This window comes from Biomphalaria glabrata, chromosome 1, assembly GCF_947242115.1.
Source record: "Biomphalaria glabrata chromosome 1, xgBioGlab47.1, whole genome shotgun sequence".
Classification (NCBI taxonomy): Eukaryota; Metazoa; Mollusca; class Gastropoda; family Planorbidae; genus Biomphalaria; species Biomphalaria glabrata.
In genome coordinates, this window is record NC_074711.1 from 20,079,670 (window position 1) to 20,097,265 (window position 17,596).

Sequence of the window (17,596 nt, forward strand, 5' to 3'; positions counted from 1 at the left end):
TCTAGAGTCCATCTACATTGATGTCGTTCTTGTTACTGACAAGCCTTGAGTCCATCTACATTGATGTCGTTCTTGTTACTGACAAGCCTTGAGTCCATCTACATTGATGTGGTTCTTGTTACTGACAAGCCATGAGTCCATCTACATTGATGTGGTTCTTGTTACTGACAAGTCTAGAGTCCATCTACATTGATGTCGTTCTTGTTACTGACAAGCCTTGAGTCCATCTACATTGATGTCGTTCTTGTTACTGACAAGCCTAGAGTCCATCTACATTGATGTCGTTCTTGTTACTGAGAAGCCAAAAGAGTCTCTCGAGATTTATGTCCAAAATTTTTCCTGTCTTTTGACCTTCATGTACATGTTAAAAGTAATTTATTCACTTTAAAGCATATTCGACATTCGTACTGTGGAAAATAAGTCAAAATAGCTTTAAAAATAGCTTTAGCTTCTTTATGTAGGGAACGAGGGTAGTAATGGAGCTTTTCAAATATGGCGAACAAACTGTAAATAGCATTCTTTTAGGAGACACCACTTTACAAACTAAAGGAAGTGTTGGTAAATTATGTTTTAAAAAGGTCTATGACAACCCTATGACGACTATTTGGCGACCCTATGACGACCCTATGACGACTATATGGCGACTCTATGACGACTCTATGACGACCCTATGACGACTATATGGCGACCCTATGACGACCCAATGACGACCCTATGTCGACCCTATGACGACCCTATGACGACCCTATGACGACTATATGGCGACTCTATGACGACTCTATGACGACCCTATGACGACTATATGGCGACCCTATGACGACCCAATGACGACCCTATGACGACCCTATGACGACCCTATGACGACTATATGGCGACCCTATGACGACCCTATGACCACCCTATGACTACCCTATAACGACTCTATGACGACCCTATGACGACCCAATGACGACCCTATTTTTACAGCTACAGAATGCTCTTCTGTTTGTACCATAAAATAATTTCACTACAAGTTTAAATTTGTTTATTATGAAAAAAATAAAGTTCCATTTCTATTTTTGGCTGGTCACTTTGAAGTTCAATTTAGCGTCTTTAATATTATTTAGTTTATCATAAAAATTTCCAATAAGAATATAATTGATAAGATAATAATTTGGAACCAAAGTAGTTAATGAGAAAGCAATGGTGGACATATTAGACAAAGTTTTATTAAAGGATGGGTGCCAACAAAGCAGTGAAACAGATTAGTCGCCACCGGTTTGACAACATTAACAGTTTGTTTTTTAAACAATGATATAAAGAGAGTCTTCGGTATATAAAGAGAGTCTTCGGTATATAAAGAGAGTCTTCGGTATATAAAGAGAGTCTTTGGGTATACTTTACATCAGTGGCGTACCGAGGGTGCCAGGCGCCCGGGGCGGCATAGTCTGTTGGCGCCCCCCCCCCATTAGTATGCGTAATCTATATTTGCATTAAAACTATCACCAATCAATAAATTAAATTTTTTTTATTGTAAACAAAGTTAATGAACAATCTGAAGCAACATTAGCCATTTCTTATAGAACTACTTTTCGTGATCTTGCACTAGCAAAGTTGTCAATGACATCATCAAAATTAATTGTTTCGACCAGCTCCTTTTCTATGCTTAGCAATACCAAGTCTGACAGACGCTCCCGACCCATTGAAGCTCTCAAATAAGTTAAAATGATTTTTAGTTTACTAAAAGAACGCTCACAGCTAGCAACTGACACAGAGATTGTCAGCATAATTTGCAAAGCAATTCGCAAGTTTGGAAATATGTCATTGCCATATGAAATAATAAATGAAAGTAATTCTAATGGGCTGCTTGGGGTAGCATCTGGCCGGGTTTTCAGCAACATACTGCAGTCACTGATTTCTACGAACAGTTCAGTTCCATCGATATCAGTTTTATAAAAGTCAGCCAGCGTAGCACAGTGCTGTTGAATATCATTAGAGGTATCATTAGCAAACAATTTGCTGATGTTGAATAGAAATCCAAACTTTTCATCTAACGTCTTCAGACGACCAAATCGTGTTGTCATCTCCTGGATTAGTCTATCAATAACTGATTTCATAATGCGAGTTATTTCTTCAACCGCAGCGAGTCCTGCATCACCAGCATTTTCACCAGGCATCTGTTTTCGACGTTTAATTCTTCCTTCTATCCTAATTCCCAATTTTTCACACAGAACTTTAGCTGCATTGACTGCAGTGATGCAAACATCTTCTCGAATGCTACTTAGCCGTTGCTGCAGTCCTTCTAAATCCAGTGCTGCGTCATGGAAATTCATTGATGGATCTTGCAGTCGTTTTTGAATCCGGTCAATTTTTGAAAAAACTGCATGCCAGAAATCAAGTAGACTGATGAAATTGAAATTCATCACATTTTGAAGCAAACTGTATGCATCATTCTGAGTCTCACTAGTTTGAGTACCATCTTCATACAGGTTTTCTAACAGCTGTAAAAATCCATCAAACTGTTCGTGGATTGCATTCACCGCATCTTGTCTTGCACTCCAGCGTGTTGGACATTCTCTCTTCAATGTAATTCCAAGCAATTCTTTCATTTTCTCCCATCTAGTGACCTGCCTAGTGACGCCACTGGTAATACCCATTATGGCGCCCCCTACTCTCCGGCGCCAGGGGCTGATGCCCCCCCCGCCCCCCCCCCTCGGTACGCCACTGCTTTACATGTACTAAGAAGTTCCAGGAAACTCACATTAATACCCAAGGACTACACGAAACACCTTGGGCTGTGCAATGTTGTGCTCGCGCTATATGTGTCCCTCTCAAGGGTAGAAATGTTCGTAGTCACTGTGACTACAAAAGTTAAAAATAAAAGTTTCCCACGATTTGTTGGGAAAAACTCAAATGAACTTTTGCATGCAAGTTTCGTATTGTCACAGTCACTAGCAATGTCTACAATAATACGTTCATCAATAAACATATAGTTTTGATTATAGTTTGTATATGAATCACTATGCAAAATGTCGATAAATTTTAATTTGATGTCAAACAAACTAGTGACTAGCCCCAAAGCTTATATGAGTGTGTACCAAGTGTCTACAAAGGAGTAGATCGAAGAATCAACACAGAGAAAAGCCTATTTTATTATCGGCACAATGATCCCTGACTTCATCCTGTCTCAAGCGGTACAAACATGGGTACGAGTGGGGGGGGGGGAAGAGAAACAGAGGGAGAGAAAATATGTACTCTTGCTAAAACCGCTTGTTGTGGCTTTGAACTTTAAGTAAAATAGCCACAAGACTTTTCATCTTTCATAATCAATCGTATCTCAAAGGTTCTCCGTACAAAAACATTTCAAAGAAGATTTTCACTGCTCCAGTTTTCTAACAAAACGTCTTGTAACTGGTAACATTCTACTTTTACATTTTCTTGAAAGAGTAACAAACTTTTTTTTTGTCATAGTCAATCAAAACATGGCGGAATTTATTTGTTTGTAGAACCAAATCAAAATAACCACGTGTAGTTCCATTCTAATTTTACCTTTGGCTTTTTTTTTTAATGTTCAGATCTAGTTCCTGTTGGTTTCTCCTTGATTTAGTCTCTAGATACAATGTATTGGATCTAGTTCTCGTTGGTTTCTCCTTGATTTAGTCTCTAGATACAATGTATTGGATCTAGTTCCTGTTGGTTTCTCCTTGATTTAGTCTCTAGATACATTGTATTGGATCTAGTTCCTGTTGGTTTCTCCTTGATTTAGTCTCTAGATACAATGTATTGGATCTAGTTCCTGTTGGTTTCTCCTTGATTTAGTCTCTAGATACAATGTATTGGATCTAGTTCCTGTTGGTTTCTCCTTGATTTAGTCTAGATACAATGTATTGGATCTAGTTCCCGTTGGTTTCTCCTTGATCTAGTCTCTAGATACAATGTATTGGATCTAGTTCCTGTTGGTTTCTCCTTGATTTAGTCTAGATACAATGTATTGGATCTAGTTCCTGTTGGTTTCTCCTTGATTTAGTCTAGATACAATGTATTGGATCTAGTTCCCGTTGGTTTCTCCTTGATTTAGTCTCTAGATACAATGTATTGGATCTAGTTCCTGTTGGTTTCTCCTTGATTTAGTCTCTAGATACAATGTATTGGATCTAGTTCCCGTTGGTTTCTCCTTGATTTAGTCTCTAGATACAATGTATTGGATCTAGTTCCCGTTGGTTTCTCCTACATTTAGTCTCTAGATACATTGTATTGGATCTAGTTCCTGTTGGTTTCTCCTTGATTTAGTCTCTAGATACAATGTATTGGATCTAGTTCCCGTTGGTTTCTCCTTGATTTAGTCTCTAGATACAATGTATTGGATCTAGTTCCTGTTGGTTTCTCCTTGATTTAGTCTCTAGATACAATGTATTGGATCTAGTTCCCGTTGGTTTCTCCTTGATTTAGTCTCTAGATACAATGTATTGGATCTAGTTCCCGTTGGTTTCTCCTTGATTTAGTCTCTAGATACAATGTATTGGATCTAGTTCCTGTTGGTTTCTCCTTGATTTAGTCTCTAGATACAATGTATTGGATCTAGTTCCTGTTGGTTTCTCCTACATTTAGTCTCTAGATACATTGTATTGGATCTAGTTCCTGTTGGTTTCTCCTTGATTTAGTCTCTAGATACAATGTATTGGATCTAGTTCCCGTTGGTTTCTCCTTGATTTAGTCTCTAGATACAATGTATTGGATCTAGTTCCTGTTGGTTTCTCCTTGATTTAGTCTCTAGATACAATGTATTGGATCTAGTTCCTGTTGGTTTCTCCTTGATTTAGTCTCTAGATACAATGTATTGGATCTAGTTCCTGTTGGTTTCTCCTTGATTTAGTCTCTAGATACAATGTATTGGATCTAGTTCCTGTTGGTTTCTCCTACATTTAGTCTCTAGATACATTGTATTGGATCTAGTTCCTGTTGGTTTCTCCTTGATTTAGTCTCTAGATACAATGTATTGGATCTAGTTCTCGTTGGTTTCTCCTTGATTTAGTCTCTAGATACAATGTATTGGATCTAGTTCCTGTTGGTTTCTCCTTGATTTAGTCTCTAGATACATTGTATTGGATCTAGTTCCTGTTGGTTTCTCCTTGATTTAGTCTCTAGATACAATGTATTGGATCTAGTTCCTGTTGGTTTCTCCTTGATTTAGTCTCTAGATACAATGTATTGGATCTAGTTCCTGTTGGTTTCTCCTTGATTTAGTCTAGATACAATGTATTGGATCTAGTTCCCGTTGGTTTCTCCTTGATCTAGTCTCTAGATACAATGTATTGGATCTAGTTCCTGTTGGTTTCTCCTTGATTTAGTCTAGATACAATGTATTGGATCTAGTTCCTGTTGGTTTCTCCTTGATTTAGTCTAGATACAATGTATTGGATCTAGTTCCCGTTGGTTTCTCCTTGATTTAGTCTCTAGATACAATGTATTGGATCTAGTTCCTGTTGGTTTCTCCTTGATTTAGTCTCTAGATACAATGTATTGGATCTAGTTCCCGTTGGTTTCTCCTTGATTTAGTCTCTAGATACAATGTATTGGATCTAGTTCCCGTTGGTTTCTCCTACATTTAGTCTCTAGATACATTGTATTGGATCTAGTTCCTGTTGGTTTCTCCTTGATTTAGTCTCTAGATACAATGTATTGGATCTAGTTCCCGTTGGTTTCTCCTTGATTTAGTCTCTAGATACAATGTATTGGATCTAGTTCCTGTTGGTTTCTCCTTGATTTAGTCTCTAGATACAATGTATTGGATCTAGTTCCCGTTGGTTTCTCCTTGATTTAGTCTCTAGATACAATGTATTGGATCTAGTTCCCGTTGGTTTCTCCTTGATTTAGTCTCTAGATACAATGTATTGGATCTAGTTCCTGTTGGTTTCTCCTTGATTTAGTCTCTAGATACAATGTATTGGATCTAGTTCCTGTTGGTTTCTCCTTGATTTAGTCTAGATACAATGTATTGGATCTAGTTCCCGTTGGTTTCTCCTTGATCTAGTCTCTAGATACAATGTATTGGATCTAGTTCCTGTTGGTTTCTCCTTGATTTAGTCTAGATACAATGTATTGGATCTAGTTCCTGTTGGTTTCTCCTTGATTTAGTCTAGATACAATGTATTGGATCTAGTTCCCGTTGGTTTCTCCTTGATTTAGTCTCTAGATACAATGTATTGGATCTAGTTCCTGTTGGTTTCTCCTTGATTTAGTCTCTAGATACAATGTATTGGATCTAGTTCCCGTTGGTTTCTCCTTGATTTAGTCTCTAGATACAATGTATTGGATCTAGTTCCCGTTGGTTTCTCCTACATTTAGTCTCTAGATACATTGTATTGGATCTAGTTCCTGTTGGTTTCTCCTTGATTTAGTCTCTAGATACAATGTATTGGATCTAGTTCCCGTTGGTTTCTCCTTGATTTAGTCTCTAGATACAATGTATTGGATCTAGTTCCTGTTGGTTTCTCCTTGATTTAGTCTCTAGATACAATGTATTGGATCTAGTTCCCGTTGGTTTCTCCTTGATTTAGTCTCTAGATACAATGTATTGGATCTAGTTCCCGTTGGTTTCTCCTTGATTTAGTCTCTAGATACAATGTATTGGATCTAGTTCCTGTTGGTTTCTCCTTGATTTAGTCTCTAGATACAATGTATTGGATCTAGTTCCTGTTGGTTTCTCCTTGATTTAGTCTCTAGATACAATGTATTGGATCTAGTTCCTGTTGGTTTCTCCTTGATTTAGTCTCTAGATACAATGTATTGGATCTAGTTCCTGTTGGTTTCTCCTTGATTTAGTCTCTAGATACAATGTATTGGATCTAGTTCCCGTTGGTTTCTCCTTGATTTAGTCTCTAGATACAATGGGAACAATAAGAAGACCTAAGCACGTTTGTAATTTAAAGACAATCTTCCTATGTAGCATTCACAACGGACCAATGGCTAGATAGGAAAAAAAATCTTAAACTGTTGGAAGAAGAATAAAAGGAGATTTTTGAATAACAATTACTTTTTAGGTGTCAGAAGAATGTGAAGTTTTGTTCACCGAACAAATTAAAGCATCTACCTACGTTGTCAATAGTGTTGGAAACATATTCAAACATTAACAAAACATTTAGAAATGTTGCATACAGCTTTCAAAGAATATTCTTGTGAAATGCAATTGAGTCTATTTAGCATCTTCTTTCATTTTATGGACACAAAATCATCCGGTAGTTGCTTTAACCTGCAGATTCTATTTAAATATGTTTAAAAACTCAGAATGTGGAGAAACATTCTCCATCCAGTGACCTTCACAAGTTAGAATTATGACGTTTTTCAAGACTGTTTTATTATTCAATTATACAACATCTGTAGTATCGATATGCACTTCCTCTTTCCTTCAGGTAAAACTATTAAGCAGGTAAAATCATATTAAAAAAAAGGTTAGGGGGAGATAATAAGTTATAGGACCAGATCCCCACCCCCACCCCCCAAACCTTGTCACCCCATCTCCAAACTGTCAAAAGTTGGACCAGGAATTGAGAGAAGGCCTTAACATTTGGAAAAAAAAGAGAAATATCCCACAAAAGACATACCTGGTTCGTAGCATGCCAGTTAGTCCATAGTTTATAAGATTATATTTTAATCTGCAATAGTTTTAATCATACGGTACCGAACAGCTAAATTGTGATTATCTCAAGGCGTATTTGCTTGGTCTGGACAGTGTGGACAGTGTGGAGTTCATTCAGTGGTATGGAAAAATGTTATTACAAAGCTTCTATTAACTCACTCAGTCTGTCTGTCTGTCTGTCTGGTAAAAGTTTGTACACGTTAGTTCCCCTACACCCAATTTCGGATCAAGCTGAAATTGTAGCACTGTTATTTCTTTAACCTGACAAAACAAGAATCGATAAAATAAAATTTAACCAATTAGTTAATTAAGTATTGATAATTAATTATTTTGTTCGGCATCTCGAGCAATGGAAAGAAATTGTACTTGACTGGTGTGGGGGTATAAGTTGATTTAGCCCACTTATACTTTGTAGATCGCGGCTCTAAATTTTTAAGTTAACAATAGATAACCATAAAACATTTTTTTAAGCGATTCGCTGGCAGAGTGGTTAGTGTATATGCTTGAGGAGGCTGACCAGGCTTTAGCCCTCGAGTTCGAATTCAGGTCGCTAGTCTTTTTTTTTTTTAATGTATATAAAGAGCGACCACACAGGTACCCCTTTCTTTATCCCCTACCCCTTTCCAACTGGTCTACACAAGCATGAAATAGCGATTTAAAAAATAATTGGTGAAAATATCTATAATCACGCAGATTTATTATTGTTAGTCTAGAGTCTAGATCTATTACAAATTAAATCCATGACTGATCCAAACTAATTGATACAACTACGCTTAATATAAGATTTTATTCATTTTTTTTGTTTTGTTTTTCTTGTTAAATAACCGGCTCCCCTTCCCTTCTGAAGGCACCAGACGTTCTGCACAGGTAGTGTAGGGTCAATTAGTTCCTTATTTGTACTCCCCCCTCCATTCAGTGTAATAACGCTAATGGTATATTTTCCTGTGAAAGATTTATGTGTCAAATATATTCTTATGTTAATGAAGTTAAAATATTAGAAACCCCCCCCCCTCCCCGGTCTCCGCTGCCTTACATCTTTATGTATTCCTCCATTTTCAATTCAAAACATTCCTATCGACTTTGTCGGCTTTAAACTCACATATTTGTCTTCTGTCCATTAATATATTTATTCCAGGCACACATACGAAATGGACAGTTTATATTCATACACAAAATCAACAGGCCCCTTACCTCCTATTTGTAGCGCCCCCCTCCCCAGCCTACCCTCCATCTCCTAACTCAGCCTCATCTTGTACAGTTTCTATCATCGCTCAAGTGAGAGACATCCAGGCAGGACATTTTGTCTATAATCATGGCCAACATTCACTGGAACTTGGCCGAGTGTTGACTCGGCGACACAACGAATGCCAGATTTTAATATATTTTTTTTTGCCCGCAATTTTGACTTTTTAACAGGAGGTAATTTTTTTTCCAACACTTGGACAGGAATATCTAATGACTTGCGAAATAATAGTTTAACACTTAGCACTGATGGAGACGTATCGAGTGATACAAAATACTCAGGTTACTTAAGCGGGGAGAGTTCAGAGATCAAATAATAATGATGGATTAGATATAAATGTCCTGCTGACATCTAAAGTTTATACTGCAAAAAGTTTGTTTCTGTCATCAAGTGTACCGTGTACGCTATAGCATGTAAAAATCTTATAGTAAGTTGCGCCTTGCACACAAGTCAAATATAATCATATAATTAATACTCTTACCTTTACCTTTACCTATCCCTTAGTCTGTTGGACCGTTGGGGCACCAGGCAAGATTAATACTCTAGAACTGATGAAATGCTTAATTTTGTGTTCGGCAGTGTGTGTTTTAATACCATTCTAAAGTAAGCGTTATGTAGCCATCAACTTTAGTAACTACAGGAAGACACAGACTAAAGCTCAAAACATCTAGGTATTATAATAAATGAAATGTCATAATAAAATGCCCATATTAACTAAATTATCAAAGAAGAAAAACATAAAATATACTCTTTAAAACAAAAAAAAGCTTATACGAAGTGTAAATGTATCAATTAGTTTGGATCAGTCATGTAATTAAATTTGTAATAAATCTAGACCAAAAACAATAAATATGTGCGATTAGAAATATTTTGACCAATTGTTTTTGTTTAGCGCTATTTCATGCTTTTAGCTTTCTCAATGCGCTGTAATCCTATCACTTATCTGGACCACTTGGGGTGGGGGGGGGAGGAAGAAAGAACGGGGTATCTGGGTTGATTTTCTACTGTACTTGGATTTTAAAATTAAAATTAAATGTAAAAAAAAAATGGAACGACTGCATTTGAACTCATGGCTCTCGCCTCCTCGGGCAGACCTGTGAACCACTCTGCTAGCGAGGCACTTATGACTGCTGGAAAAAGTATACCCTACTTAAATATTGTTTCTTTCAATCTAGAGCGGCGAGCGGGACTAATCAAGCTTATACCACCAATTCAGTCAAGTACAATTTTTTTCCTTTGTTTGAAATACCAAACAAAATAATTAATTAACAATAGTTAATTATCTAATTTTTGTTATTGCTTCTTGTCTTGTCAGGTAAAAGAAATAATTGTGCGAAATTTTTGCTTGATCCGAGTTTGGGTGTCGGAGAAATAATTTGTACACATTTTTTACCAGACAGACAGAAAGAGTTGATAGAAGCTTATGTAAAAATCAAACAGAGCATCAAGTTTAATGAAAACACATTTTTACTAATCAAATAAAAACATAAAACTAAAAGCTATTTATATCCTAATTAGGCCAGTATTAGAATGTGCGTCATCTGTTTGGAAAACTAAAGCAGACGCCGAATAAAGCCGTGAAATTTTTAACAAACGAATATTCACATTTGATTAGAGTGACACCAATAGTAAGATCGCTAAATTAAGTGCTACTTTAGGGCAGAAGACAAAAAAAAGTAAAGTAGCAACAAAACTCTGAAGCCAAATTTACAAATAGAAAAACACAAACTATTAAAAACACCATAAAGGATAAATTCACTTGTCTTATTCCATATGCAAGGATCAATTCGTATAAGTCTTCTTCTTCCCTAGTGCCACTAGATTATGGAATGGGTTGCCTGAATCAGCCAAGAAAACAAACGACTAAGCAGAGTCTAGTATTAACACGAATGATCTAATTGAAATACATACATAAGTATGACGTAATTATCTTATCTTTTTTTTTAAAGTTACGTCTGTAATGTATAAGATAAGTTTACAATAATTTTAATTGTAAAAAGGATTTTAAAAAGTACAGGTGCATCAGATCTCTTAGAATGCTACAACTTTCCTCCCTGTGTCAAAGTAAAAAAAACAACAACATAAAAACGAAACGTTTAAAAACCTTCTCCACTAAATGTTCAATCAAGCTGTACGTGGAACCCACTAAAGATTGACAATCGCTAGTTTACATGTGGGGGAGGAGAGGGGCACGCCAGTAAGTTTTACCTAATTGGTTTGGGAAGAAGTTTTAAAAAAAAAATCGAGGCGGTTAACACTGGAGGCTGTTGATGGAGTGGTCGGTGCAGTCTGGACGCGAGATGAAGTTGATGCACGAGCATTTGAGAGGGGGGTTGGAGTGGGCTGTATAATAAACTTACCTGTCCGTGGTTAAATATTGTTTGTTGAGGGGCTTAAACATTAGGTCGCAAACTAAGTGAGCCGCTAGTCACGTGACTTCGCTGCCTATATAAAAATAATCAGAATCGTATTCAAGAGCTAAGAAGGTGGGCCTTTAGGTATGATTTATTTTTAAACGCAAATTCCTGCGACTCAACGTCATATAGTTCTAGAATCTAGTTGGTGTAGAAATAATGATGAAATATGTCTCTCTGTAATATATATATATTGTAACTTTCTCCTACTATCCAGGCTCTCTGCAAACTGCACCACACGACACAACGAACTTACAGAACCTCATAACTCAGGGCTCCAAAGTATCAGTAACAGTTTAATTTCAAATACATCACAATTGGCAACAACATTACACTAACTGTCCAAAAACCTAGTCTCTGCACCGGACTGACTTCACACACACCGTGCTGGTTCGGACTTCGCCTCGTACTGGTCACATTGCGAGGTAACGTGAAGTGTCTTGACTCAAGTTGACTCAAACACACTCGCTCTTATATAGGGTCCCTACTGGTCTTCTAGAACCGGATGGAACGTCGCTTGACCACTGGCTTGATTACATCCGCCGTGACCTGCATAAGTAATATTTACAACACAGGTCCTTGCTGAACTGGTGTGTACTGTTATTCGTTACGGCTGACCGCTAGTCTATCACTGGCCTGGAGCGATTGGCGTAGTCTAAAACTACACAGCCCTACCCCCATCTGTCTCACCACCAGGTGTAGAACAAAATTTTTAGGCCCTATATATATTTATTAGATTTGTTTTTTTAAAAAGCAGTGTTTCTCAACCTTTGGCGAAAAAAACGATACAAAAACAAAAACAAAAAGGCATATTGAGGCCTTTATCTTGACGGCTAGGTGGTCTGGGGTAGCGCTGCAAGCTCTCCCAGTGAGGTATGGGGCACCAAAAGCGTTTTCTTACAATCCTCACTGCAGAAACGCATTCTCCTGACATTTACAGCTCGTTATTCATCCTATTCAAAATGGACCTTTTGAAATGTTTTACTTGAAAAATATTCTATGAATTTACAGGCCCTTACTACATTGCAAATAAAACCGATTTGTTCCTTGAAAAGATAAGATACCCCATATATTTGGATTAAGGCTTTGAGAATCGCCGCCGAAAAAACAATATTCGAAAAATAATATTTTTTTTTAAAATCTCATTTGTATGTGATACATTTTGTTCAATAGGCATTTTTGTAACTTTGTTTTGTTACGGACATGTAATTCAAAACTCTAAATAAATCCTCTAAATAGGATTCAAACGTATATTGTGAGTTATAGTCTCAAAATTCTTTACACAAAAGAAAATTTTCAGTATGAGTAAAAGTTGGAAAAAGGTGACTAGGAAAATAATATTTGGGTTCAGAGCTCATCTCAATTGTTATTCTTATAATGAAAATTTCGTATGAATTCTAAATTTTCCAAAACAAAGTTTTTTTTTTGTGCCATTACATAAACTCCGTCGCCATATTTGAATATTCTGTTTAAAACATCATGTTTTCGTCTGGAAAGGGGAGAGGGCGGTAGAGTGAAAACGATTAATTCTCGCTCATTTTTATAATTTCTGCCAATGATTGCATTTGGCATTAAAGAATAGGGGGTGGGCGACTCGATATAAGAATTTAAGGAAGGGGGGCGAAATAATATAAAAATAGGTTGAAATATAAATAATTACTAAAGATTATTAACATAACTAATAAATTCGTATACAAATTGTGTGATTTCTTTACCAAAATTTGTCCTCCCCCCTTGTGGGGGGCCGAGTGGGGGAGGGGCGATCGCCCCTACCGCTCCCCTGGATCCGCCAGTGATTCTAAGGTTCACAACACTAGATCTGAAGAACTAAGGAACTAAATCTAAAGATCAAATTCATCAAATGTAATTCGAAATATCTTAGTGTTAAAATCAAAATCGTATAATCTCAATTGAAAGGTCTAAACTTCAAGATCTAAATCTTAAAATCTTAATTATTTTACAAACCTAGCAGGTCAGTGTCAAAAACAGTTGAAGGAATTACTGGTTTCACATTTTCTAACCAATTAGTTCTTAAGCTTTAAGCATTACGCAATAAGCCCGGATTTACAAACCTGCAGCTTTTTTTTTTTTTTTAATCAAAGATCATTACAACGAGTAATGAAAAATCTACCTGTGTTTTTTTTCCCCACTAGATAAGTTGTTTCTTTTCTAAATGTAATTGTGTCCGTGATGCAGTTCCATAAATATGGGTTCATTTCAGTAAATGAATGTTCTTCGATGAGTGAACACTTGTAAACACATGATGGGTTTTAAAACGAAGATGAGTATATTTTAAAAAAAATGTATTTTATAGCACATCAGTTAGTTTGCTCGTTTTTTTCTTCTCTCTATTTAGATCTGTCATACAGTAGTTATAACAGAGAACAATGACAACTAGCAGATTCACGTCAAAATTTGCATTTTAGAAAAAAAAATGTCTGTGATAAAGTTTGTTTAACTAATCCGTGGATTCCTCCCTGACATTTGCTGAGAGACTTCAACCAATGACCTGTCTCCCACCCCCACACCTCGTTCACGTCTGCTCCTCCTACAGACTGAAACCTACTCAGTGTCATCCTCCAGTTCCAGGGCTGCGCTTGTCTGGCTTCTAAATCTTACATAATTCTCCGGGACCGAGAATGTTGTTTTAACATCCAGTGCCTAGCTACTCAGAAGTCAATGTTCAAAACATGGCTCACTACAAGCAGTCTAACTGTTATGCTTTCAAATTACAGTCATTCAATGATCCGCGTTAGCCTTCCTCCTAGTTTTCAACATCCAAATCGATATATAGTATGGCTTTATGGCTTTCAATCTGGGCCTCTAGTAAAGTGCCTTCGCTAGTTGGCTACAGTGGATATATAGTATACTATGACTTTCAATCTGGGCCTCCAGTAAAGTGCCTTCGCTAGTTGGCTACAGTGGATATATAGTATACTATGACTTTCAATCTGGGCCTCCAGTAAAGTGCCTTCGCTAGTTGGCTACAGTGGATATATAGTATACTATGACTTTCAATCTGGGCCTCCAGTAAAGTGCCTTCGCTAGTTGGCTACAGTGGATATATAGTATACTATGACTTTCAATCTGGGCATCCAGTAAAGTGCCTTCGCTAGTTGGCTACAGTGGATATATAGTATACTATGACTTTCAATCTGGGCATCCAGTAAAGTGCCTTCGCTAGTTGGCTACAGTGGATATATAGTATACTATGGCTTTCAATCTGGGCCTCCAGTAAAGTGCCTTCTCTAGTTCGCTACAGTGGATACATTGAAATCTCAAACCTCGGGACAGTTTCTACCCCTAGTTCTCTTAAGTATATAACTTTAAATTGGAACCATCTGGAGCGGCGGCGTAGCTAAGGTGGGGGATAGGGGGGGTCCAAATTTGAAAATCACACCAGGCCCCCACTTGAGGGGGAAGAGGCCCTTAATGAGTGTCCGAAATGTGTTTTTACACTAAATATTACACCATTATCTCTGTAAGGATGTCGAATGTCAAAATGCAGAGGTCAAGCCCCCCCCCCCCGGACAATAGATTTGGCGTAAGGGACCCTTTTATTTATACATCCTTTTGTTGGATATTGATGAAGCAAAAAGGCAACAGACCTTGTACGGATGTTTCAACTTCCAAACAATGAAATGAAACTGTTTCATCTTCTAGATAGAAATGTTTAAATACCGTTTGTGCAAAGAGCTTCTGCTGAAAGATCGACCCAAGGCGTGATTTTCAAGAAGATATTTTTAATGCATCTCCGTCAACGCTATTCTAGCCCTCTTTTATGCGACAGGAGTTCATTGTGAGAATAAAATGTTTTGTTTCATTGTAGTCCATGGTATGCCATGAAGGCAGAGTGATTATCTTTCTTATTTCTAACAGTTACAAAGCAAGCTATGTTAAAATGTTTTATTTATTTCGAATTAAAAAAAAATTAGCGTAAACGTCATTTATCTTATCTTATCTTATATAATACAGACGTTACTTCAAAAAAGAAGATGATTACGTCCTACGCGTCATGCATTTAGTCATGCATATTAACCAATGACTTAAATTCAGCCAAGTCACTGGTTTTCCTGGCTAGCTCAGGCAACCCATTCCATGCTCTAATAGCACTAGGGAAGAAGGAGTATTTGTACGAATTCGTCCTAGCATATGGGATGAGGAATGTGTCTTTATCTTTGTGTCTTTCAGAGTATTTTATTAAATTTTGTTTTTGTATTTGAAGATTATGGTTCAGTGTTTTATGTATGATTGCTACTTTACTTTTCAGCCTTCTGTCCTGAAGGCTTTCTAAATTTAGGGATTTTACTAAAGGTGTTACTCTAGTCAAATGTGAATATTCGTTTGTTATGAATCTCACTGCTCTATTTTGTGTCTGTTCCAGTTTTTTAATGTTTTCTTGAGTTGAGGGGTCCCAAACGGAGGATGCATATTCTATTATTGGCCTAACCAAGGTTAAATAACATTTTAGTTTTATGTTCTTATTTGATTTATAGAAATTTCTTTTAATAAATCCTAATGCTTTGTTTGATTTTTTTGTAGTTTCATCAATATGTGGATTCCATGACAGTTTTTCATTTATTATAACACCTAGGTATTTTGCGTTTTTAGTCTGTGTTACTGGTTTGCCATGAATAAGATAAGTGGAATTAATTTGTTTTAGTTTTTTTGTTACTCTTAACAACTGACATTTTTCTGGGTGGAAAGACATGCTCCAATTTGATTCCCATTTCTGTAATTCATCTAATTCTCTTTGTAAAATATCTGTGTCCTGTGTTGTTTTTATTGTTCTATATATTATGGAATCGTCTGCAAATAATCTGACTTTTGTTCCTGAAGTAATGCAATTTGGTAAATCATTTATGTAAATTAAAAATAGTAGTGGACCCAAGACTGTTCCTTGAGGTATACCTGAGTTTACTGTTATCGGTGTTGATTTAGAGACATTTATTATTACAGTTTGTTCTCTCCCTATCAGAAAATCTTTAATCCACTGATGCAGTGAACCATTAATGCCGAAATATTTTAATTTTTTAAGCAAACTATGGTGGTGGACTTTGTCAAAAGCCTTAGAAAAATCTAGTAAGATAGCATCTATTTATTCACTATTATCTAAACCTTTTGAAAAATCATCAATTAGTCCTATCAGTTGTGTTTCACATGATCTATATTTCCTAAAGCCATGTTGGTATGGTGTGAGGACATTATGTTTGTCTAAGTGGCTTATGATGTTGCTACATATTATGTGTTCTATGATTTTACATGTGATGCTGGTAAGTGATACTGGTCTGTACTTTCCTGGGTCAGATTTTTCTCCCTTGGTTTGCTGCAAACCATTGTATTCTGTCAGTTATGGAACCACTGTATTCTGTCAGTTTTTGAACCATTGTATTCCGTCAGTTTTTGAACCATTGTATTCCGTCAGTTTTTGAACCATTGTATTCCGTCAGTTTTTGAACCACTGTAACTTGCAAGTTTTGAGAGTGAGTTCGCGTATCTCTAATCGTAGCAACTAAATGTATTGCAGGCCGAGCCTACGTTATGTTGTAAAGGTCTCGGTTCCCTATAAAAACCAGATTTACATGTTCGTATTTAATTAGGACAACGAAGAAAATAATGTGTATATTTATTTGAGGATTTTTAATTCCTTGGAAAGTTGGAGTTTTTTTTTTCGTCTTGAGTAGCTAAAAGATGGAATTATTTGGAGTAGCTGTAAGATGGAATTATTTGGAGTAGCTGTAAGATGGAATTATTTGGAGTAGCTGTAAGATGGAATTATTTGGAGTAGCTGTAAGATGGAATTATTTGGAGTAGCTGTAAGATGGAATTATTTGGAGTAGCTGTAAGATGGAATTATTTGGAGTAGCTGTAAGATGGAATTATTTGGAGTAGCTGTAAGATGGAATTATTTGGAGTAGCTGTAAGATGGAATTATTTGGAGTAGCTGTAAGATGGAATTATTTGGAGAAGCTGTAAGATGGAATTATTTGGAATAGCTGTAAGATGGAATTATTTGGAGTAGCTGTAAGATTGAATTATTTGGAGTAGCTGTAAGATGGAATTATTTGGATATTTTGACGTTAATTTGTGACGTAACCAGTAAAATTTTAGTTTTAGTTAGCTTAGCTGGTGTAGACCTGACTGACAGTTTTATGGCTGTATATGTGACTCTTGTATGAATGTAGATCTGACTATAGATCTAGCTGGAACTGGACTGTGGAGTAGACTGTAGATATAACTGTAGAGTGGACTGTAGATATAACTGTAGAGTGGACTGTAAATCTGACTGTAGATTTGACTGTAGTTTGACTATAGATTTGACTT

General features: G+C 36.6%; 2 protein-coding genes across 2 annotated transcripts in view; one reads left to right on the forward strand and one right to left on the reverse strand.

The window, feature by feature from the left end:
- LOC106050831 (potassium/sodium hyperpolarization-activated cyclic nucleotide-gated channel 4-like) overlaps nt 1-17,596 on the forward strand; it is a 279,493-nt gene that overhangs the window by 51,145 nt on the left and 210,752 nt on the right. The gene's annotated exons all lie outside the window — the stretch shown is intronic.
- Nucleotides 1,557-2,636, reverse strand: LOC129924311 (uncharacterized). The gene has a single exon (XM_056018571.1). The coding sequence runs from the start codon at nt 2,634-2,636 to the stop codon at nt 1,557-1,559; it is 1,080 nt and encodes a 359-aa protein (XP_055874546.1).

Excerpts from the sequence above, each read along its gene's own strand:
- LOC129924311 (XM_056018571.1), bottom strand. The coding sequence starts at position 2,636 with ATGGGTATTACCAGTGGCGTCACTAGGCAGGTCACTAGATGGGAGAAA.